This window comes from Saimiri boliviensis, chromosome 8, assembly GCF_048565385.1.
Source record: "Saimiri boliviensis isolate mSaiBol1 chromosome 8, mSaiBol1.pri, whole genome shotgun sequence".
NCBI lineage: Eukaryota > Metazoa > Chordata > Mammalia > Primates > Cebidae > Saimiri > Saimiri boliviensis.
Genome location: NC_133456.1, coordinates 10,052,295 through 10,075,237, shown reverse-complemented (window position 1 = coordinate 10,075,237; position 22,943 = coordinate 10,052,295). Strand labels below are relative to the sequence as shown.

The 22,943-nt window shown below is 54.4% G+C and overlaps 1 protein-coding gene and 1 pseudogene across 6 annotated transcripts in view; one reads left to right on the top strand and one right to left on the bottom strand.

Moving 5' to 3' along the window:
* TEX264 (testis expressed 264, ER-phagy receptor) overlaps positions 1 to 20,299 on the top strand; it is a 35,668-nt gene extending 15,369 nt beyond the window's left edge. For all 6 annotated transcript variants that reach the window (XM_074403773.1, XM_010347083.3, XM_010347087.3 and 3 more), the window contains 3 exons: positions 276 to 497; positions 15,417 to 15,585; positions 19,709 to 20,299. In XM_074403773.1, coding sequence (XP_074259874.1) covers positions 276 to 497; positions 15,417 to 15,585; positions 19,709 to 20,001 — 684 coding nt within the window. In that variant the 3' untranslated portion in view covers positions 20,002 to 20,299. The remainder of the gene's footprint in view (positions 1 to 275; positions 498 to 15,416; positions 15,586 to 19,708) is intronic.
* Positions 10,533 to 10,651, bottom strand: LOC120367291 (5S ribosomal RNA; annotated as a pseudogene).
* Positions 20,300 to 22,943: the final 2,644 nt, after the last annotated feature.

The following is a 22,943-nucleotide window of genomic DNA, read 5'->3' as shown; positions in this document are numbered from 1 at the left end:
ACCAAGTCTAACCCCTCACCATGATCCCTGGGTTTCTACAGAGCATGGCAGGTTGTTGAAGAAATGGATGAGAGTCCTGCAGTATGATGCCACAGGCAGGGGCCATAGGTGGGTTCTAGTAGGAAAATAGCTAGCTCTGTCCTGGTATCTGGGGCTGCATGGCTTGTCAGTGCTGGTGGTTCTTTGAGGCCTGATCTGGCACAGCCCCAGGAGGAAGGAGGTATGAGGGCCTCCTTCCTTTGCCTGACTCTCACACCCATGCTTTGCTTCCCCAGGTGCCTCCTGATAAGTGCCGTTGTGCTGTGGGCAGTATCCTGAGTGAAGGTGAGGAATCACCCTCCCCTGAGCTCATCGACCTCTACCAGAAATTTGGTTTCAAGGTGTTCTCCTTCCCGGCACCCAGCCATGTGGTGACAGCCACCTTCCCCTACACCACCATCCTGTCCATCTGGCTGGCTACCCGCCGTGTCCATCCTGCCTTGGACACCTACATCAAGGTGAGGTACAGGCCTGGGGTGTGTGTTTTGGGGACAGCCAGGTCCCTTGGATGGAGCTGAGGAGGACTGCCTAGAATGGGAGGAAGAGCTGGTTTTGGGAGAGCAGCACCCTGGGCCCCATGGAACAGGTACCTGTGGAGATAGGAAGATGGGCAGAGGTTGTTGGCATGTTCTCTTCACAGAATCTCATCAGCAACACAGAGGTCAGTGATCCTGATCCTATGTCCTGACAGGTGTTTCCTGAATTCCCTCCACAGCCACTTGCCAGGTTCTCAGGTGCCCAAGATATGTGGGAGTCAGAGCATATCCCAAGAGCATGGAGAGCTTGTTCATAAACCTGGTCTGGTTAGTTTGGTTCTGGCTTTGACCAAAGACATCCTTAGTGCATATCCCACACTCCTGGCTCAGAAGGATGGACAGGCCACTTTATTCTCATCCTGCTGCAGGCCTGCAAAGCAAGGACCTGAGGCTCCCAGTGTCTGGGCAGGCCCCAGGTAATCACGTGTTGCGTGTGGCTCTGCCTCTGCATGGGGTTATACACCTGCTCCCTGAGCCCAGGGCTGGGGCAGCAGTGGCAGGCTCTGTCTTCTTTACTTCCTGACTTGGTCACTGGCAATGCTGGCAGCCCAACCTTCCTGGAGGAAGGAGAGCTAGCCACCAGGTCATCTGAGAGGGGTTTCTGTGTCTACAGAGTTATTTTAAAACTTGCCCTGGGCTGGGTGTGGTGGCTCACGCCTATAATCCCAGCACTTTGGAAGGCTGAAGTGGGTTGATAATCTGAGCTCAGGAGTTCAAGACCACCCTGGGCAACGTATTGAAACCCCAAAAATACAAAAAATTAGCCGGTGTGGTGGCACTTACCTGTAGTCCCAGCTACTCAGGAGGCTGAGGCACGAGAATCACTTGAGCCCTGGAGGTGGAGGTTGCAGTGAGCCAAGATTGTGCTGCTGCCCTCCAGCTACAGAGTGAGACCCCGTCTAAAACAAACAAACAACAACAACAAAAACTTGCCCTGTTACACACCTCTCCTCTAAACATTTTGTAAACTTGGATACTAGGAAAATGGCCCCAGTTTGGACTTGGAAATGATTTCATTAATGTAACTTGTATTTATTGTCTGTGTGCCAGGTGCTATAATGGACATGATGTGAATGAAATGTCATCGGTCCATGAAACAGACATTCACAGTGAGGTGGTAAAGATAGGTAATAAATGTCAGACAAAAATGGGACATGTGCTAGAGAAGGAGAGGGTGAGAAAAGTCAGGGAACCGCGTGGACAGAATTGTCAGTGATAGCCTCTCAGAGGAGATAACCTCAAGTCAGAGTCCTAGAAGAGCCTTTGAAGAGGAGATAAGAACATTCTAGGCAGAGCTTTGGTCTAAATGCAGCAGGAAGTCACTGCAATGTTCCAACCAGGAAAGTAACGCAGTTGGAGCCACATCTGTACAAGATGGGCTGTCCCAACCCTGGGCAGGGTAGGACTGGACCACAGATCTGGGGCCAGGTGGAGGTGCTTAGGAGGTGGTCATGAATCCCAGTGTGAGTGGTGGCAGCTTGGGCAGGCCCAGTGGCTATAGAGTTGTGGACAGGGATGGAGATTTACAATCTCTTTTGGGATAGAACTGATGGACTTTGGGTGGATTGGTTGTTGGGGAAGGAGAGGCAGTGAGGGAGTCACAGAGGGCTCTGCTCCCCTCTGGCCTGGGCAGGTGGGTAAGCATGTAGTGATCCATTTCACTGACGTGGAAAACTGAGGGAGGCCCTGGTTTTAGGGAGAAGGTAGCTTTTTGGGCTATGTCGGGGAGCTACCTGAGAGACATCTGAGTTGGGGGGTGTGGAGTCAACAATGGTATATGTGGTCTAGGGTTGAGAAAAGGCTAGGCTGGTGGATATATTTAAGGACATCAGCTAGTTGGCACTGTTTGACCTGGGAGGTTGCCCTGTGCCTCCCAGCTTCTGTAGGGCCAGGTAGGCAACGGACAGCCTGTGGCAGCAAGGGCTGCACAGAGCATGTGGCCAGTGTCGCTGGGGTCAGGGAACAGGACAAGAGAGTCAGTGGGAGTGGGAGCTTGGTACACTTGGAGGATCCTTGCAACTTTGTTCACCAGAGCAGCTTGGGGAAAGGGACCGGGCATTGATGATGGAAATGGGAGCTCAGACGTCCCTGGAGTCTGGTGTTGGGGCTGAGAAATGAATAAATGAGGCCCTGGGTCACCAGCTGGCCTTGGTGGTCAAGGATAGGTTTGAACAATCAGGAGTGAGAAGACCTGGAAAGTGGAGGGCTGTCACAGTAGAGGGCAGGGACACAGGGAGGATAGAGGGAAGTTTTCTTTGTGAGCTGGAGGGTGGTGGCCAGAAGGGGTGCTGGGCAGGATGTGCTTGCCTGGCTGCGGTTGGATTGGAGGTGGGGGCAGGTTGGCTGGCGGTGATGGCAGGAAGGAAGATACGAGTGCCTAGGCCTGCTTAGTGTGCCGCATCTGGGGAGTCCTTTTTACCTAAGGAAGGGCTCTCCAGTCCTGTCTGCGCCATCCTCAACCTCATGGGCCCATCTGGAGGGGCACCCCTGGGAAGAGATTTCTTGGATTTCAGACCTCAGAACAGGGCGTGTGGCTTGTGGTGTGGTGGCAAGCAACTCAACCACCAAAGCCTTTTCCTGGCTTCAGGGGTTTATTTTTAGACACCTTTGTCCAAATTTCCTGGCCCCTGACAGCTTCACAAGTTGCCTGGTTTTGACGTCACCTCTTTGATGAAGCCCTTCCTCCCTCCTCCCCCTCCCATGGGAGCCTGTCAACTGTGCTTCTGAAGTGGGGGTTGAGACAAGGAAGCCAGGGATATGGGGGAGAGCAAGGGGCTTCTCCCAGAGACATCTGTGAGGCATGCTTCTGTGGGCTTGGCCATCAGCGGGGAGAGTAAGAGAGAGGCCGGTTGCCCACAGAGGAGGCATGGCACAAGGTCCTGGGCTTGTTTTGGCAGCAGGGTGTGGGGGTGGCCTCTGCCCCTGTGTTTAGTTTGACCTTGTGTCTTGGGGAGCAAATCCAGGGGAGAGATGAGGAAGGGGTTATCTCAGTTTGCTGGTCACAGCCTGCAGTGGACAGAGGTGGCCCTGTGCCCCTCTCAGCCCAGAAGACAGCCAGGAGAGAGTATAAGGCTCCCTTCATCCCTGCCTTTATTTCCACTGCCCTGGGGTCAGAGAAAGGAGATTACTAATGAGACTGGATGCTTCTGACTCTTGGTAGGGCTGACAGCTGACTGCCTTTAACTGTATGTGTATGCGTGTGTGTACACTCTTCCTTTTCTCTCTGGATCTGGGACTGCCGTGAAGATTCTTCAAATGGATTGACAGCAGCCGTCAGCTTTCTGTTTTGGCAGGGGTGAGGGAGGCCAGGAGCCCTGCTGCCAGGAGTTGTTGGGGGAGGCCTTGGCAGCCTCATCAGCCTCCCCAGGGGCTGGGTGAGGGGCAGGGGTGAATGGATCTTAGCTTTGGGTTTGGGAGGTAGAGAGCAGCTGCTGTCCTGGCAGTTGCAGATGTCCCTGAGCCTGGGACAAGATTAGTCCCATGGGACAGAGGGACCTAAAGTTCACTGCGAGAGGCCCAAGGAGAGCACTTGTCAGGACTCTCAGGATTCTGGAAGGGATGGCTGATCTCAGCTTTCCTGGTTTGCATGGCAGCCTCTGGCTCTCTGGCCAGCCTTCCTCAGCTTGGCAGCCTAGCAAACTACTGTAGGGGCTGGAACTCTGCCTTTCTCCATGTAAACTGTTAAGAGACCCCAGGCTGAACAGTCATTCCCCAGGAATCCTTGGGTACTGTGTGACCATCACTCCATATGGAAGATGCCTCAGCTTTGTCAGGGTGCTCCACTGGAGTCCAAGGAGGTGGCCTCTAGTACAGGAGGAGGCCACTCGCCAAGTCTCAGGAAGGAGACTGTGAGGTATGCTTGTGTGGGCTTGGCCATCATCGGGGAGAGTGGGGGTGTCTTCTGGCAGCTACAGGATGGAATAGAGCTTGCTTGAAATTCCAAACCTGCAGAAGAGAGATGGGGCCCAGATGTGAGCCCAGAGCAATGGGCAGAGGCCCCCAAATTCACCACAGTCATAATGAGTGTCCAGGGAAGGCTTTTGACACATGGAGCAGACCAGGACTGAGGGATGGGCTTGGGAATTCCATGTGTGGGATTGTGTGTGTAGGGTCTCTAGTGCAGTTTGCTCATATCTGTCTGTCTTGCTTGGCAAGGAAGGCCATTAAGAGTGTTAGACTGGTCGAGCTAAGCCCCCATGCCTGTCTTCTCTCAGACCTGTCCAGAATCTTTTTCATAAGTGCCATTTTCCATGGTCTCTGATTTCAGGGAGTTTTAGGGGAGGGTCTTTGTAAAACGGTTTGAGCTTCTTCTCCCAAGTTTAGGGTGATACAGGGCATTGTTCATGTGATGACTGGCCGGGGAGTGCAGGTAGGCCCTGGAGCTCAGACATTAGCCCATTCTCCATCAAATTGGAGTATAGCACATGGGGAAGGGTCACCGAGGGATGTAGTGAGCCTGTGAGGGGAACCTTGGTGGCTGAATTCTGGGACAGCTGGGTTGACTGGGACTGTCTTACCAGGGGCTTAAAGGGGACAAGGCTAGGTGTGGTGGTTCATGCCTATAATCCCAACACTTTGGGAGGCTGAGGCAGGAGGATCACTTGAGCCCAGGAGTTCAAGACCAGCCTGGGTAACATAAGTGAGACCCTGCCTCTAAAAATAAAACAGAAAAAAAATTAGCCAGGCACTTGTAGTCCCAGCTACTCAGGAGGCTAAGGTGGGAGGATTGCTTGAGCCTGGGAGGTTAAGGCTGCAGTGAGCCATGATCATGCCAGTGCACTGTATTCTGGGTGACAGACTGAGACCCTGTCTCAAATGTAAGTAAATAAATGAAGGGGGCACAGTGGCTCACACCTGTAATCCCAGCACTTTGGGAGGCCAAGGCAGGTGGATTGCTCCAGCTCAGAAGTTTGAGACCAGCATGGGCAACATAGTAAAACCTGATCTCTACAGGAAAACAAAACAAAACAAAACAAAATTTCACTGGGCATGGTGGTGTGTGTCCATGGTCCCAGCTGCTTGGGAGGCTGAGACAGGAGAATTGCATGAGTCCAGGAGGCAGAGGTTGCAGTGAGCCAAGATTACACCATTGCACATCAGCTTAGGCAACAGGAGTGAAACTCTGTCTCAAAAAAATAAAAGTGAAAACGTAAAAAAAAAAAAACAAAAACAAAAACGAAGGAAGGAAGTAAAAGTAAGGAAGTAAGGCAGGGAACCCAGACCATAGTTCTGACTGCTCTGGCTGTGCTGAGGTACCCTGGGGCTATTGGCCTGGGGTCGGGGGCTATACTTAGACTCTTACCTGCTTCACCTGGAGTAGTTCTGCTAGTAAGTTTTACAAACCAGGTGTCTTGAGCTTTTGTTTGGAAGGGGGCTTCTGAGGCTCTACTGGTTTGAAAACCTCTGTCCTAAGAGAGGTGCAACCTCCGGTCCTGCCCACTGCATGTCTGTTCTCCATCCTGAGGATGCTGTAACTGCAGTGTGAATGGAGCTGGGAGGCACCAGGGTCCAGCTCTTGTGCAGGTAGGGCAGTGGCTTTAAGGAGAGGCACTTGTTTTGAAGGGAGCATGACTGACTGATTGGAAGCTGGACCTGGAGGGACCCTAGGGAGCAGCAGGTTGGAAATCGCCTGGGGTAGTAGTGGTAACTGAACTCCTGAGTGGTGGGTGATAGCATCGTGGAGCAGCCAGCTTGGAGCTAAGGCCTATGGGCCCCAGCAGGGTGCCTGTGGAGATGGGTCAGCCTGTTGAGTTGTGGGCTTGGAGGAAGCTCAAAGCAGCCTGGTAACAGCCTGTATTCTGTCCAGTAGGCGCAAAACCCTTTGTGTTTGTTTCCCCTTAGTCTGCCTCAGTGACCCTGAGGGAGTCAGTGAGTGGGTCTGAGTCCACACTGGGGCCAAAACACCAGTACAGAGTAACAAGGCCACAGCAGGGAAAATGCAGGTGAGGAGGCCGAGGGCGGTGGCTCATGCCTGTAATCCCAACACTTTGGGAAGCTGAGGTGGGTGAATCACCTGAGGTCAGGAGTTCAAGACAGGCCTGGCCAACATGGTGAAACCCTGTCTCTACTAAAAATACAAACATCAGCTGGGCATGGTGGCATATGCCTATAGTCCCTGCTACTCAGGAGGCTGAGGCACGAGAATCACTTGGACTCGGGAGGCAGAGGTTGCAGTGAGCTGAGATCATGCCACTGCCCTCCAGCCTGGGTGATGGAGCAAGACTCTGTCTCAAAAAAAAAAAAAAAAAAAAAAATGCAGGCAAGAGAGCCCCAACAGGAATGTGAAATCTGCGGTCATTTCCCCTTTCCTGCCTGTCACCTTTCCCAAGCTAACATGGGAAGTTTTCAAACTTTATTTTTAACATGGGAGGCCCTCTTGGCGTCTTAGCTCAGTCACTTACTCAGCAGTTATTTACTGAGGTCTCTTGTGTGTGTGTCATTGTTCTGTGCATGGAGGAACCAGCTAGGAGGCATCATAGAGTCCTAATCAAAGCCAGCATTTCCATTGTTTTACAGATGGGGAGACTGAGGCCTAGGGAAGGAAGGTGCTCCAAGGACAAGGGATGGAGCAGTGGCTGAGTTCAGACTGGGTCTCCTAGGCTGAGGATCATTCTGATGGATACATGCTTTTTGCCACTCTGTCCTGTATATAAGTGGGGCTGGAACGAAGAGGCTGAGAACGTGTCATCAATTTGGGGTACACTCAGGATGGTGCCCCAGGGTGGGCCTGGGTTGCTAGCACTGTAGTCCAACACCCACTTGATCTTCTTTCTCCAACCTTGCGAGTCACAGATGGGGGCTGAGGCTTCAGGTCTAGGAGACAGCTGGGGGAGCCAGAGGCAAAGCACAGGAAGAGGGTATGTACTGGCTTGCCCAGCAGGCACTCATTAAGGCAGGCCTTGGCAACTGCTCTGGGCACAGGAAGCAGCTGCTGCAGGCACCTTATTGGGCCTTATGTCTACACCCTCAATGAGGTAGAGGCGGTTCCATTCCTAGGCTTCTCTCCCTGGATTTCAAGGGCTGGTTCACCTCCTGGTGCTGCCACCTGCTAAGTGGCCTGCTCTGGCTCAGGGAGGAGGGCACTTTTGGCAGCCTCAGGACTTGGAGCTGAGTGACAGTCCTCCAGCACTCTTTCCTCCTCCCTCTCCTCTAGCCACAGAGCCTAGCCAGACCTGGGGGTTGGGAGGGGAGGGATAGATTCGCTGGGAAAGGCAAAACAACCCTTGTTGGTTGGTGGCATTTGGGCTGCACCTGTAAGGTGGGCAGTGTTCCCCAGGTGGGAAGGGCAGGTCAGGCAGAGTTACTGGCTTGGTGGCAGTTGTGGCTTGTGTATGCAGTGAGGCTGGAGTGCAGGGGAGGAGTGAGAGTTTGGGCCTAAGCGTGGTGGCTCAAACCTGTAATCCCAGCACTTTGGGAGGCCGAGGCGGGTGGATCACGAGGTCAAGAGATCGAGACCATCCTGGTCAACATGGTGAAACACCGTCTCTACTAAAAATACAAAAAATTAGCAGGGCATGGTGGTGCGTGCCTGTAATCCCAGCTACTCAGGAGGCTGAGGCAGGAGAATTGCCTGAACCCGGGAGGCGGAGGTTGTGGTGAGCTGAGATCGCGCCATTGCACTCCAGCCTGGGCAACAAGAGCGAAACTCAAAAAAAAAAAAAAGAGATTTGGCTGGGTCCTGCAGGCACTCGGGAGACACTGATGGCCTCTGAACAGATGAGTGACAGTATCCAGGCTGGGATTCAGATCAAGTCTCTTCCGTACCTGGGAGATGGGTAGGAAGAGCCAGAGGCCATAGCCAAATTATGCAGGAGGATAATGCAAGTTAGCTGAAAGTAGCAGTGACTTTTCATTCCCAGATGCCCCCAGGCCAAGAGGCCATTCTCCTGTCACACCAGGGCTTGGCTTCCCTGGCTCCCCTTAGGTATTGAGGTGTTGGAGGCCAGGCCTCACCTCTTTGTTGGCCTAGGCACTGGAACCTGCTCCTTATCCTCTCTGCCTTTACCCTACTTCCCGCCCCTCCCCCAGGAATGAAAGCACAAAGCCAGCCTTTGCTGGGGTGGCGTGGGAGCCACCATTCTCAAAATACCAGCTCGGATATTATAGCTTGGCAGCCCTGCAGGACCCTGGGGGCTGAAGCTTGTCTGGTTGGTGCTGTAGGGTTGGGCTATCACCAATCCAGAGGGAGCCTTCTTCCCCAGGCAGATGGAATTTACTTAGCAAGGAAGAATTCTGTTGCTCTTCTCCAGGAAGTTTAGGGAGGGGAAAGAGATTCCAAGGAGAGAACTCATGGTGCATCCCTCCTACCCCCAGCAGAAAACTTCTCCTTCAGCTGAGCCCTCAGATGAGGAGAGGCTAACTGTCTAGTTATGCAGGTAGGAAGAAGAGGACTTCCCTGAGGGAGGAGTGGAGCAAGAGGTCAGAGGTACCAGTTGGAGATGAGAAATTAGGCCCTTCTCTTTCCCTCCTTCTCTTCTGTCCCTTGTCTCCTCTCCATCCCCTCTTGCCCACTTGTCCTTCCCCTCTGGCAATTCCTGACTCCTCTGGCTCTCAGGTGCTTGGCTTCACAGTTCCATCTGTACAGAGCAGCCTTCCTGCTGCTGGATAATCATCAGCAACCAGTTTGTCAGCTTGTGAGCAGGACAGGGCTCAAGGTCCTTGAATACACAGACAAGCTGCTAAGAGCACTGGATCTTGGAGAGGGGGTGGGCTGTGGAGCCTGCGATGGTGGAACCATCATCTGGAAGGCTGTGGCTCTCCTCCCAGATTTGTAAGGGAGAGTAGTGGGATCTCAGGGCTGACTCACCCAGCACTCTAGCTGTGTTCCCCTTGGGGCACTCCCACACTCCCCAACCCTCTGTTCCTGAGAAGGCCAGAGCAAGGCTGAGCCAGTGTTGTATCTTGGCCTGCTGGGCCTAGAGAAAGGCAAGGCTGTGTATGGCTACAGGATTAGGGGCTTCCCAGTCCATCTGGGCACTAAGATGCTTAAGAGCCTGTGTCCCATGTGCCTGCTTAGAGGGAAGCATTGTTTCCCCACTCCTCAATACTGTAGCCTGTCCTGGTGCTTGACTGCTGCCTAGGCCCTCCTCCATGGGCCACCCAGGAAGCCAGGGCCTGCATCCGTGCCAGGGAGATGAGCAGAGGTGTAAATTGTGTGGCAAGCTGCCGGCTCTGAGGTGAAAATGAAAAGTCTTCAGGCAGTGGCGGCAGCAGGCACAGCAGGCTGGGGTGCCAGGCACAGCACACCGTCTCCCACCCCACTCCCTCTCACACCTTCCCCCTTCTGCAGTCTTCCCCAGGTTCCCACCCAGGCCTGGACCTGCCTTCCTGGCTCCTCTGCCATTCCCTGCTTTTCAGCCAGGGGCTCCCAGACTGGCCCTGGGCTCGATCTGACCCCAAGAGAGCTGTTACATCTCATTTCCATTATGTTTTCTATTTGGCTGATCTGTTGCACAGAAAAATGGGCTGTGCTTGAGTTACCTTTGTGACTTAATGTTTGTGGTATTCCCTCCATTGATTCTTTTTGGGTTTTCTGAGTACAGTTTTCTTATCTTCAGATAATGGTATTTGTATTAATTCTTTCCAGTTCCTCACTTCTTTTGAGATCATCTATTCTAATCCCTTTCTTTCTTTCTCTTTTTTTTTTGAGACAGTTTTGCTCTGTTGCCCAGGCTGGAGTGCAGTGGTGCGATCTTGGCTCACTGCAGCCTTCGTCTCCCGTGTTCAAGTAATTCTACCTCAGCCTCCTGAGTAGCTGGGATCACAGGCACCCGCCACCACACCCAGCTAATTTTTGTATTTTTAGTAGAGACGGGGTTTCACCATGTTGGCCAGGCTGGTCTCAAACTCCTGAACTCAAGTAATCCACCTGCCTTAGCCTCCCAAAGTGCTGGGATTGTAGGCATGAGCCACCGTGGTTAGCCAAAGAGGGAAAGACGGAGAGAGTGATAGGCCAAAAGCGTACAGCACCCAGTACTCCCAGGTAGTCTCCCATCCAAGTACTAACTAGACCCAACCCTGCTTAGCTTCTGAGATCAGATACGATCAGGTGCATTCAGGGTGGTATGGCTGGAGATCCTTTATTTCATACTTGGGCAAGAGGGAAGCCACCCGTTTGTCTAGCCAAGCCAGTGCTCTAGGTTCTTGCCTGGGTGCTCTCTGCCACTTCCTGCTTCCTCTCTCCTCTCCCTGCAGTCCTATCTTACTCCCTGTCTCCTTACCCTGCCATTTTCAGAGCTTTGGGCTCTCCTGCTGTGAGAGGAGAATAGAGAGAGGGAAAGGTGCTCCCCAGCCCTTCTGCAGGCTCTCCCTGCTGTTGTGGCAAGGCCACCAGAGCACCAACAGACAGGTTTAGCTTTTGGGCTGGAGGCTTTTGGGCAGCCTGGTGTGGGTGAGAGGAAAGCTTCTGGGCAGAATAATAACATGCTACCTTATAGCTATAGCCTCCTGCTATGCCTCCCCCAAGCACGCACGTGCCATGAAAACCAGCTGCCTGAGAGGCCTCCAGGGTCTGAGCCCCCACTTGCAGGGACTACTGTGTGCAGGCGGGTGCGTTTCAGTGTCTATAATTAAAAATGAGCACACATCACTTCACCCAGCAAGGAGACACCACCACCTTGGGTGGGATGCAACAGCTGCTTGCTAGCTGTGCAGCTGCCTGGGTGTCCAGCCTGGCACAGAAGGCTGGATAGGACTACGTAGCTCAGGGTGAATAGTAAGGCAAGGCCCAGGGCCCCTCAGCCAGACCTCATCCCTTTCTGGGCCTAGAAATCATGTAGGAGATGTGACCCAGTCCTTGGCCCACACATTGCCTCCTCCTTTTTGGCGTTTGCTACCACCTAGCTCTAAGCAAACCTCCGGCCTCTGGGTAGCCTGGGAGTGGAACCCATTGTCAGCTTCCGTCCTGAGCCTGACCTCTTCTGTCTTCTGTGTGCGCCTCACCCCTGGCTGAAGCCAGGGCACAGGCAGGGTGAAGTCTTGAGTGCAAAGCACTAAATGAGGATAGTGCAGATCCTCTCTCTTACCTCTTTTCTTTCTCTCCCCTAATTCAGAAAGACCTGCTGGGGAGGCACTGTGGGTCCCGCGGGGAAACCTTGGCCTGGTGTATCAGTCTTGCTTTTGTTGTGGGAGCCCTGAGCTGAGTGGGCTAAATGCCTGCACCTTGCCCAGGAGATGAACTTAGACTGGGTGAGGTGGGAGTGTGTGGTGTGTCCCCAAGGTAGCTGAGGCACTGCGGCTGCCTGTGTGAGTGGGCGAGCTTCCCTTTTTTTGCCAGCACTTCTGAGTGGGTGAGCAGGTGCTAGTCAGGGTGGGGTGGTGGTAGGGAAGTGCTGGTGACTGGGGTCTCCTAGAAGTTCCTGCATCATGGGTCGTGTCCGAAGTCCCCATCTTCTTTCTGCATGTGGAAGGCCCAGGTGGGACGGAAGGCCTGGAGGTGTGTCTGAGGGACTGGAACTCCGAATCCAGTTTCTAGCAGTCCCTGGTGGCACCTTGGCGTGATTCACTGACTTTTGCCTGTTAGGTGGAGAGGAATGTGAACATCTGCAACTCTCTCACCTTGGAAAGAGGCTTTATAGTCTCCTTGGTTCTTTGTGTGGGAGTGAGCTGCTCTGGGCTGTGCGTTTGTCAGATGGCCAGTGGTGTCAGTGGCAGAGCATGTTCTCATCATGTCCTGGCAGTGCTTCCACACACTTCTGGCTGTCCGGGCTGTGAAAGTGGGTGTGCCAGGGCTAGGAGGACTCCAGGCCCACCCAGACTCTTCACCAGTGAGACCAGCCCAGTGTGACCTTGAGCTGGTGTCCTTGGCCACTCGCAGTCTGCTCTCCAAGGGCTCCCTGGGGCTAGCTGAGGGAGAGGCAGCTGGCCTCACCTTCCTCCAATCATTTTCCAATATTTACTGGCTCATTGACATATTGCCTGGGCCATGGCTCCTACCGTGCAGCAAGGACCTTAGAGCCAGCCCATGGTCACCTTCTCTTCCCTCTGAGGCTGCACCTGGTTGGGAGGGAAAGGGTTTGTCCTCTGCCTGATCACTGAGGGACAGAGCATATAGCTTGTCCTGCCCCTCACCGTCCATCCCTAGCCTTCACTAGACTCATTCTTTCTCAGTGGACAGAGCATGGAAGGTAGAGCAGTTTCCCAGGAAGGGCCAAGGGGTAACTGCAATCCCCTTCTCTGCCTGTGGGCCTGGCTTGGAAGTTTGCTCCTTTGCCTTCTTCCTGCCCCTTCTCTGCCCAAGTCTGAATTTTGGTAGGACCTGGTGCATGTGTTACAATGATTTGGGGCTGAACAGTCATGGCATTTTAATTAGCTCCATGCCTCCCTCTAGTATGGAGGACCAGGGCCCCCAGGTAACGGTGGGTAGGACCAGGCTAGTTTTGCCTCCAGGGGTCTGGAAACAGGCTCTGGAAGCTGGTGCTCCTTGTGTGGGATGCTGTGAGGAAAGAGAGCTGCACAGAGAAGGAAGGGCTGTGTGGCAGGGCCACAGTTTTCTCTTCATCCTCTGTCTCCCTTGCTCCTCTGTTCTCCCCGATGGCTTTGAGATGAAGGCGATGGCAAGGATGGAGGATGCAGTTTCCATGGCAACGGAGCTGTCCACAGCCAGGCAACTTCAGAGCCGGGCTCTCTGGAGGAGGCAGATGCACAGAGCAGCCGCAGAGCTGCCTCCTGCCTGCCAACGAGGGGGCTGGCAGAGCAGGTGGTACAGGGTGGCAGCCTGGTGCTGCCCAGCCTAGAGGAGAGGGTGGAAAGAGCAGTACTCCCTCTTATCATCTTGTTACTGCCAAGTTCCTCCAGAAGATAAGCTAGGGAGATAGCCTGAGTGTTGAGAGGGGTTGGGTTAGCGTCCCCATTGTCCCTGGAATCTCTGGGTGGACACAGGCTCTGGCCTCTGGGATCTTCCTCAAAAGCCAAATGTCTGCTGCTCTTGTGATGGCTACTCAGCTGCTACACTTTGGACCCTTTTCCCAGAGTGTGAGGATGTTGATGAAGGCCATGCCCTGACTAGTTTCAGGAATCCTTTTCTTCCATCTAGCTACTGGGGAAGGACCTGGACCTTCCTCAGGGGCTTCCTTGCCCTTGGCCTCAGTGACCTGGCCCAGTTTGCTGAGTGGGGCTCAGGTTTGGCAGATGCCTACCTCTAAGTGCTGGCATTGGAGGGGCCCCAGATCCTGACAGCATCTGATTCCTGACACTGTGATCTTGTTTAACCTCCTCCTGGAGACCAGGGCTGGAGTGGGTATGTCGGTGGTTAGGGAAGCAAAGACAGCCATCTGTGTGTTTAGAAATGGGAGGTGTTGGGGGCATGGACTCTTGAGATAGAGAAAGCCCAGAGGGCACCCAGGTTGGCAAAGAAGATTTGACTCCAGCAATTAAAAAATAATGACTTTCCTTCACTGACCTTGGAATCATGAGGGCTGGAGTGTTCTACTTGCTGTTGAGCACATGGAGACTTGGGATGAAAGGCTTTGCCTAGATCACTCATGGAGTCAGAGGCAGGCCGCAACTAGACCTGGGCCAGGCCAACCACCTCCTGAATGGCCTCCTAGATGCATCCTCTCTCCAGCTGGCTGCTGAGGGTCCTAGTTAGATAGACCGTTCAGGCTCACTCCCGTTTTCCCTTTATCATCTGTAGGCTTGTTTTTAACCCTTCTTTGCTTGTTTGCTTTAGTTGAAGGAGGTTCCTCAATCCTAGGGTTGACCAGGCAGGTGGACAAGTGGAGTCCTGGAGTGGTTTCTCCCTTCGAGGCAATAAGTCTCTCATTACTGCTAAGTGGAAGGTTCATTTCAGAGCTTTGGTGAGAGCAGGGCAGGTGCTATAAATAGCCGTGTTGTGAAGGTTGGTGGGTAAGCAGTGACAGGGCAGGGGCCTTGCAGTCATCTTAGTGGGTATTTGTGCTCCATTGCAGGAAAGGCGGGGGCAGGCTCTGAGCGAGAGGCACTTGACCCCTGTTCTGGCTGTCCCTGCCTGCCTCAGGCATGTCTGTGCCCCTCCATATACATTGGGGGATGGGAAGCATTGGATTCTATTTCTAGGCAGAGGGAGGTGAAATGCCTGTTGAAACTTGGGGCCCAAAAGGTGGTACATCAGCCCGTTGGATAATGTCCTGTGCTAGATCTACTTGTCCTGCCTGCCCTTTCAGTCCAGGGTCTCCCTCCTCCCCATCAGCAAAAACCCTGGGCCCATATGTGAGGAGGTATGGGAACCATACCTGATAGTCTCAGAGGTTGACATAGACTAGCAGGGGAATGAATGGGAGTGGAAGTGGGGTTTAGCTGGCCTTGACCCCTGTCCAGGATCTGTAGTGGCATGTCTGCAAGAGCAGGGGATGGAGGCCTAAGGATTGGGGGAACTGGCCTTCTGATACCTGTGGGTCAGTCACCATTGTCCAGGGTAGACCAAAGGTCAGGGCCAGGGATTCCTGGGATGGAAAGTCTGGCAGGTGAGAAGACCTTAGCTTGGGCACATGGGGTCCCTATCCTGGGGGTGGTCCAGGGGTGCTAAGCTTCATGGCTTTGTGAGACCAGTGCCTTCTGGAACAGCCTTTTGGTCTCAGATGTACACATAAGAGAGCAGTGCCAGGCTCCTAGGTTCTTTTGCCACCTGCCCTAGGGTGTCATCCTGGGTCTTAAGACTATTATTGCACTCTGGAGTCTGGGGCCCTGCTGTTAGGGTGCTCTATGTATGCCTCCCTCAGCAGGGCTTTGGAACTTGGAAGAGATTGAGAGGCAGAGCCAGCCCCTGGGACAGAATAGGTAATAGCCAGTTCCGGGGGCCACCCAAAGACAAGTGAGTCAGGGGCCCTGTGGGGCTCATTCTGCCTTTTGCCACTCTCTAACTAGGAGCGGAAGCTGTGTGCCCATCCTCGGCTGGAGATCTACCAGCAAGACCAGATCCATTTCATGTGCCCACTGGCACGGCAGGGAGATTTCTATGTGCCTGAGGTGAAGGAGACAGAGCGGAAATGGCGGGGGCTTGCAGAGGCCGTTGATGCCCAGGTGGATGGCACAGGTACAGAAGGTGGGATATGAGGGTGGGGCTCTCCTGGAGCTCCTCACTTCTGGATTCCAGGGGCTTGGTTGAGGAGGCTCCTTCCTCTCTGGGTTGGCACTGTGGGTGTCAGTCTATGCTTGGCAGAGGGAGGAAGCAGACCCACCTACCTGAGGACCCATGTGGAGTTTCCTGTTCCCAGACATGTGGATCTACATAGATGTGGATTCACACACATTACCTCCTAGCAACAGAGATACAAAGACCCTGCCCAGATTCCTTCCAGATGTAGCAGGAGTACCCTTGGAAACAAAGATGACAGATAGCTCAGTGCTCATGGGAGGGGGCTGAGGCTGCTCAGGAAAGGAGTCCCTTGGGTGGGGCTCAGCAGGAAGTAAGATTGGCACTGGATCTGGAAGGTAAGGAGGGGAGCAAAGTGTTCTCTTATTCCTCAGTATGGGCCCCGCCCAGAGCCAGCTGCTTTCTCCCTGCCAGCGAGCAACCAGGGAGCATGCAGAGGGGAGCCAGGAGATCAGTCCCCTGTGCCTTCCTCCAGGGCCAGCCTACACTCCTACTGGCAGCCTCAAGGCTCCAGGTCCAGGTTGCTCAACTCTCTGCAATGATCTCTGTGACCCTGGGTGGTCCCAGGCACAAGGACGTCTGCTGGTTACATTCCAGATGGTCCCAGGGGGCCTTATAACTTTGGCCAACCATGTGGAGTCCATGACTTCTAGGAGTGGTACAGGGCTGTGGGGAGAGGAACTGTCCCCCTTCTCCTCCTCCTTTAGCAGACGCTCTGCCCATCCAGTCTTCAACAGTCAAGGTCACCCTAGGGAGACATGTGTCAGCTGGGGCTGGGCGGGAGGGTACTAGGAGCAGTCTCTACTCCCTAGGGGCCTGTGTCCAACACAGTTAACTTCATCTGCCACTTAATTACCTCCATGGGGTACAGCTCCCTTCTGCCTGGTAGTGCCCGGCAGACACTCTTCAGTGCCCCCACTGTGGGCACAGGACGTGGCACAAGGTCAGCAGGCCGAGGCAGCCTCCAGGGCAGGAAGACAGAGCGTCTTCACTTTCCTGTGACCTCCCTCTGCTGCCTGTCTCCCCCTCCTTGACCCACCCACCCAGCTTCCTTCCCTCCCAAACACTGCCTGCCAGGGACATTGAAGGACTGCTTGGCACCCACTACAGCTGGCTGCAGCTGCAGTTCCCACATTCCCCAGTTCCTCAGCCTATTTTCCTCCCCTCCAGCCCGCCCACCCACTCCCTGGTGTTGAGGCCACGGGGTCTGCCCACCTCTTACAGGGCCTGTCCTGACACCCCAGGAGGACTCTGGGTGTTTGCCCGCCAGGTGCATGCCATTGACACAGCAGTTGGTGGTGGATGCATGGAGGGTGTCTCACTGCCCAAGGCTTGGCCTGTGCCTGCCTGCCTCCCTGCTGTGGCCTCAGCTTGGGCTGGGAGGTAAAAAGGGGTGATTAGCTGCCTTGTGCCTGTTATTACATTGATGTATTATTTAGCTCCAGAGAGGCGATGAATATTTGATTGTTTTGCACTGGCTGTGGGCTCCTCCACAGAGTGGGAGGGAGGGATTGGGGTGAAAGGGGTGGCTTCACGTTCCCTGCCCCAGCAGCCATGGGGATTTAGGTAGGGCCCTGCCTTACCTGGTGTCTTCTCCCTAGGGATGCAGGCATGAGACTCTGGAGCCTCATCCTGTGTAGATCTTGGTGGGGCTATAGGGATGCCACTTCCCTGCTTTGCACTCTTTTTTTTTTTTTTTTAATTCTGAGGCAAGGTCTGACTCTATTGCCCAGGCTGGAGTGGTGCAGTGGTGAGATCTCAGCTTACTGCAACCTTTGCCTCCTGAGCTTAAGCTGTCCTCCCACCTCAGCCTCCTGAGTAGTTGGGACAGCAGGTGTGCACCACCACGCCTGGCTAATTTTTATATTTTTTGTAGAGATGGTGTTTCGCCATATTGCCCAGGCTGGCCTTGAACTTAGCTCAAATGATCCTCCTGCCTCAGCCTCCCAAAGTGTTGGGATTACAGGCATGAGCCACCATGCCCAGCTGGATTTCTTTTTTTTTTTTTTTAAATGGCGTTTTGCTTTTTCTCCCAGGCTGGAGTGAAGTGGCATAATCTTCACTCACTGCAACTTCTGCCTCCTGGGTTCAAGTGGTTCTCCTGCCTCAGCTTCCTGAGTAGCTGGGATTATAGGCGACCGCCACCATGTCTGACTATTTTTTGAATTTGTAGTAGAGGCAGGGTTTATGCATGTTGGCCAGGCTGGTCTCAAACTCCTGACCTCAAGTGATAGACCTGCCTCAGTCTCCCAAAGTGCTAGGATTGCAGGTGTGAGCCACTGTGCTGGCCTCTGGCTGGATTCCCTTGCTTGAAGTGTATATATGTCCCCAGGCACTATCTTCATCTCAGCAGGCTGTATTGGCCTGAAAGAGGCACCTCTAGGCTCCTTCCTTTGAATATTCCTAGCCTAGGAGCTGGGTGGTAGGAGGTAGCATGCTGGGAAACAGGCATGTTTCCTTATGTGGGGTCCCAAGAGAGCCATTGGGTAGGTGAGCAGACAGAACATACAGTTTAGTAGGGCCAGGGAGAAACTGTCTCTCTCCTTTGCTCTTTTCAGGCCTGTAGCCCCTGGTGCACTGATCATCGTTTAAAGAGCAGTGAAGGCCTGGGATCCTGCCCCCTGGTCAGAAGAAACTACCCCAAATCCCCGACCACCTCACTCACAGGCATCTGCTCTGGGAACCATACCTGGGGCCTTAGCAAGAGCTGGGCTTCCATGGCTGACCTGGGGCCTTAGAAGCCTGGGCTTCCATGGCTGACCTTGCCTCTGCCAGTAGCGCCCAGAGGGCATATTCTGGGGGCTGAGCTCTTGGTGGGGATAAGGAGAGACTCCAAATTCCCCCACCTCCTAATTCTACCACCCACAACCTAGGCCTCAGGTGAGGCTCAAGGAAAGCCCCAGGCTGAGTCCAAGTGCCAACCAGACCCCAACTGCGCCTAGCTTGGCTCTATCACTATGGAGACAGCAACTGGGGAGGCTGGCCCACCCCTCACCTTCTGTGCTGTTTGACAGTTGCCCCTCTCCCTCTCACACAGGAAGATGTAGCAGATCCTCTTTCTCCCAGTCTGGATTCCTGCACACAGTGGGCCTGAGCTCAGTGTTCCTCCTTGCCACCCCCACCTGCTTTCAGTGCCTCTGATCCAGGGAAATGAAGCCAGGGGTTGCTGCTGGACAGGACAGATGAAGGGGCTCCTTGCTTGGAGGATGTATTGCGGGTGGAAGGAGCAGGTTAGAAGGGGTTTGGGCCACCAGCCTGGCTCAGCACTGGTTTGGGGCACCCCACCCACCAGCAGAGTGCTCTCATGGTCCCCTTTTGCTATCTTGTGTCTCAGGAAGCCCCAGGCATTGAGGGTGGGGGGGTAAGGGTTTCTCAGAGTCGACCCAGGCATAGGGGGAGAAATCCCTTAACCCGTTTCATCCCAGCACCCTCCTCCTTGCAGCTGGTTGAGTGTTTCTCAGGCCTTCTCCATCCTACTGGTACTTCAGCTCTCTCCTCGAGTGGGGACTTGGGTGTGGGCCAGAGGCAGGGGCCTGCTGACTCCCTGGATGCTGCTCCTGGGAGCTCTGTGTCGGGGAGGGCTGGAGAGGGGCCTCCTGCTGCATTCTCCAGTCCTCATGCCCTGTGGGCGATGTTCTGTAGCTGGCCCTGGACACATCTCTCTCCAAGCTTGAAATGGGAGTGGGGGAGGTAGAGGGGACACTACTTGGGTCTCTTTGTTCTACTTCAGCTCCTTACCTCAGGGCTGAGTGGCCCTTAATAAATGTGGGGGGAGGGCAGGCTTTGTGGAAGTACAGGGAGCTGAGGCTAATTCAGGGTAGGGAGAGGAGTGCACAGCTGCCTGCATTCTCCTGTCTTCCTTCCTTCCCTCCTTACCGCTCTTTTCCTCTGACCTGTCTGTGCAGCCCCAGTCAGGGCAGAGGGCAGAGGGCAGCTGGAGCGAGCCCCCTGAGCCCAGGAGGCTGCATTATTCATGCATGCACTGTGTGTGCTGAGTTGCCTCTCCCTGGAGGAGGGGGTGGGGTGGTCCTGGCTAACCTGTGCTCCCTTTTCCTGGCCATAGGAGCTGACACGATGAGTGACACGAGTTCCGTGAGCTTGGAGGTGAGCCCTGGCAGCCGGGAGACTTCAGTTGCCACACTGTCACCGGGGGCAAGCAGCCGTGGCTGGGATGACAGTGACACCCGCAGCGAACACAGTTACACCGAGTCAGGTGCCAGCGGCTCTTCTTTTGAGGAGCTAGACCTGGAGGGTGAGGGGCGTTTGGGGGAGCCACAGCTGGACCCTGAGACTGAGCCTCTGGGGATTACCAAGTGGCCCTGGGAGCTCAGTACCCCTGAGAAGGGCAAGGAGTAACCTGTGGCCTGCACCCTCCTGCAGTGCCATTGCTGAGGAACTGAGGAGACTCTCCAGGGGACTCTCTAGCCCTTTTCCTTCTTCCCCTGGGGAAGGAGGGGTTCCTGAGGGACCTGATTTCCTCTGCACCAGGCCTCTTGCTAAGCCTTCTCCTCACTGCCCTTTTGGCTCCCAGGGCCAAAGAAGCTAGGGACTGTTTTCTGCACCAGCCCCTAGGGCTGCCGCCCCTGTTGTGTCTTTTTTCAGATTCATTGGAGCTTCCAGGACCCAGAATAAAGCCAATGATTTACTTGTTTCACCTGGATTTGGATTGTGTATTTGTTTGTTAGTTCTGCCTTGGTGGGGTGGGGGGCTCCCGTACAGATAGGCTGGGATTGGGCAGGAGCCTCCGCTCCCCAGTACAAGGAATGGTGGGAACATGGCAGGTACCCTGGGGTGGGGGGAGGAGGGGTGTTAGAAATCCTCCATGTCCTGCTCTGTGACCCCAGTGGTCAACTACCCCTCCATGCAGCTGCCAGAGAGCAAGCAGAGCCTGGCTTGTGTGAGAGCTGAGCACGGGGCACCTTCCAGGACTCAGGAGTGGGGAGCTCACAGCCTGTCTTCGTCTGCCTCCAAGGGATGCCTCTGTGTCTGTGGCTCTAGTGTGCCTGCACGTGGTACCTCCCTAGCAGGCAAGGCTGTCTCACTGTGCCTGCCAGTGCCTGTGTACCTGTGTGCATGCATGTGCACCCACGCTCATGCATTTGGCTCTGTAACCATGGATGGGGCTGCTTGGGTGAAACTGCCCAGGTGAGCATCAGGGTGTGATTGTAGTTGAGCATGGCTGTGTCTGTGTGGATGGCTGTGCTTTGTGTCTGTGTATGGTTGAATTATAGGAGTATGTGAGGCTGGCTAACAGCATCTCTGTGGGGGCTTTGTCCATATACAGCTCTGTGTGACTGTGCCTGTACAGCTGTGTGTATGGTGATGTTCATGATGTTCATGTATAAAGCTATGTGTTTTGCTGTATGTCTGCATATAAAGGGTATGGCTCTGTGCAGCTGTGTATCCATGATTATGGCCATGCATGTGTGGCCATGTCTTGGTCTACAGCTGTTTGTGGCATGTCTATGTGAGCAGCTGTGTATATGTGGCTGTGTCCACATGTGCAATGATGTGTAGGCATGGTCACATGTTCGTAGGGGCAAGGGTGTGCCCATTTGTATTTTGGCTGTTTGCAAGTATAGCTGTGTGTGGTTGCATGCTTATGTGTACTATATATGTGGCTATGTCCACATGTACAACTGTGTGTACGGCTGGGTGTTACGTCCTCATCTGTGTGCACAGCTGGGAGTGGTAGCTGTCTAGCCATGTGTAACTATGTCCAGGTGCTGTGATTGTACAGCTTGTTCGCTGTAGGCCACATCAAGGGCTTTTCGGGCTGGAGCTGTACCTAGCCATATCTGTGTATGCAGCCCCATGCCTTTTGTGAGGCTGATGTGTTGAGCCGGCTAGGAGTGTGGCTGAGAGGAATGTGTGACTCCTCACCTCAGCGCCCTCCTGCTGTCAGCCCCTCCTCTCCAGGGGCCTGGCCCATCGCTCACCTACCCCAGGAAGTGGTTGCTCTGAGGCAGCCAGAGAGGGCGAGAGCAGCTGGTGGCAGAGTTGGAGGTGGAAGACAGCATGTCTGTCTCCCGCTGCCACTTTGTCTCCTGTTAGTGATGGGGCTTGTGTTTATTTGGGTTTGATGTGCCTGTTTTGTTTCAAAGCTGTATTCTTTCCACAGCAGTGGGGCACCGGGTTTCTGTGTCCAGGGAAAAGGCTTGTCCTTGGTGATCATCCCTGCCCCCCTACGGACTGCCACTTGCACATGTGGGGGTGTGTGCCTGAGGGGTCTGGGCCTGGCATGTTCATTAGCATGTATCTGAGCTGGCCTTACTTCCCCTGACACCTGTGGAGGAAAGGGCAGTGTCAGGGGAATGTGTGTAGGGATGCCATGCCCCTTGGCACTTGTTAAGTGTGTGTACATGTTAGGGCAGATAGCACAGGCTCTTTAATTCCCATTCCTTCAGCACAGTGTGGCACTGCAGCTTACCCACTACCCTCTAACCAAGGGTGTCCTTCCCCATCCTGCTGTGGGAGGGAAGATTCAAGAGCATCTTCTCAGACCTGTCCTCCCTCTGCTTGGGCTCCAGCTCTCACTCCCTCCTACACAGCAGCCAGTTCCAGAAGTCTTTCCCCAGGCCCCTCCCCTTCCAAATCCCGCTGCCATCCCTAACACTCCCTCAGGGTTGACCCTAGTACTTGGTTCTGCAGCCCCTCCTGCAGGTTGCTATCTCCTTGCTTAAATACCCTTTTTACATGGGAGTAAAAGGGTGGCAGGTTTAAAGGGCATCTGCAGGAAGGAAGGGGAGACCCATTCTCCTTTGACCTCCCCTTTCCCCAATCTTTTCCTCCTAATGAGGCTCCAGCTAAGGCTCCAGCTCTCAAAAGGGGCTGAGAACACATGACCCCACCTCAGGCCTGGGATGTGGACCCAACTGAAGTCATTGGGTGGGGAGACTAGACCACCTGTTTCCCATGTGCCCATTTACCTATCCCCCAGAGGTACCCCAGAGGTGGCTAGGGCCACCTCCTCCACTCTGCAGTAGCACCTGTTGGGGCGCAGTGACCTTCCTCACCCCGTGCCCCGTGGCATTTCCCCTTCCCCCACCTGTACTCTCTAGGTGGTAGTTTGATAATGGGGCGGAGTGGGCCACCAAGCACCTGCTCCAGCACAGAGGGAGAGAGCTCGGAGATTCAGCACCACGAGGTGGACAGCTCCAGGCCCGGAGGTCCCAAGAAAAGCGGAAGCATGGAGGGTCCAGAGGCTGGAGGAGGCCGGGTTGGGAGCTGGAGACCTGGAGTCAGAGTTGGTAGGAACGGAGGAGGGGCTGGGGGCGGGCCGGGGCCGGGGCCGGGGG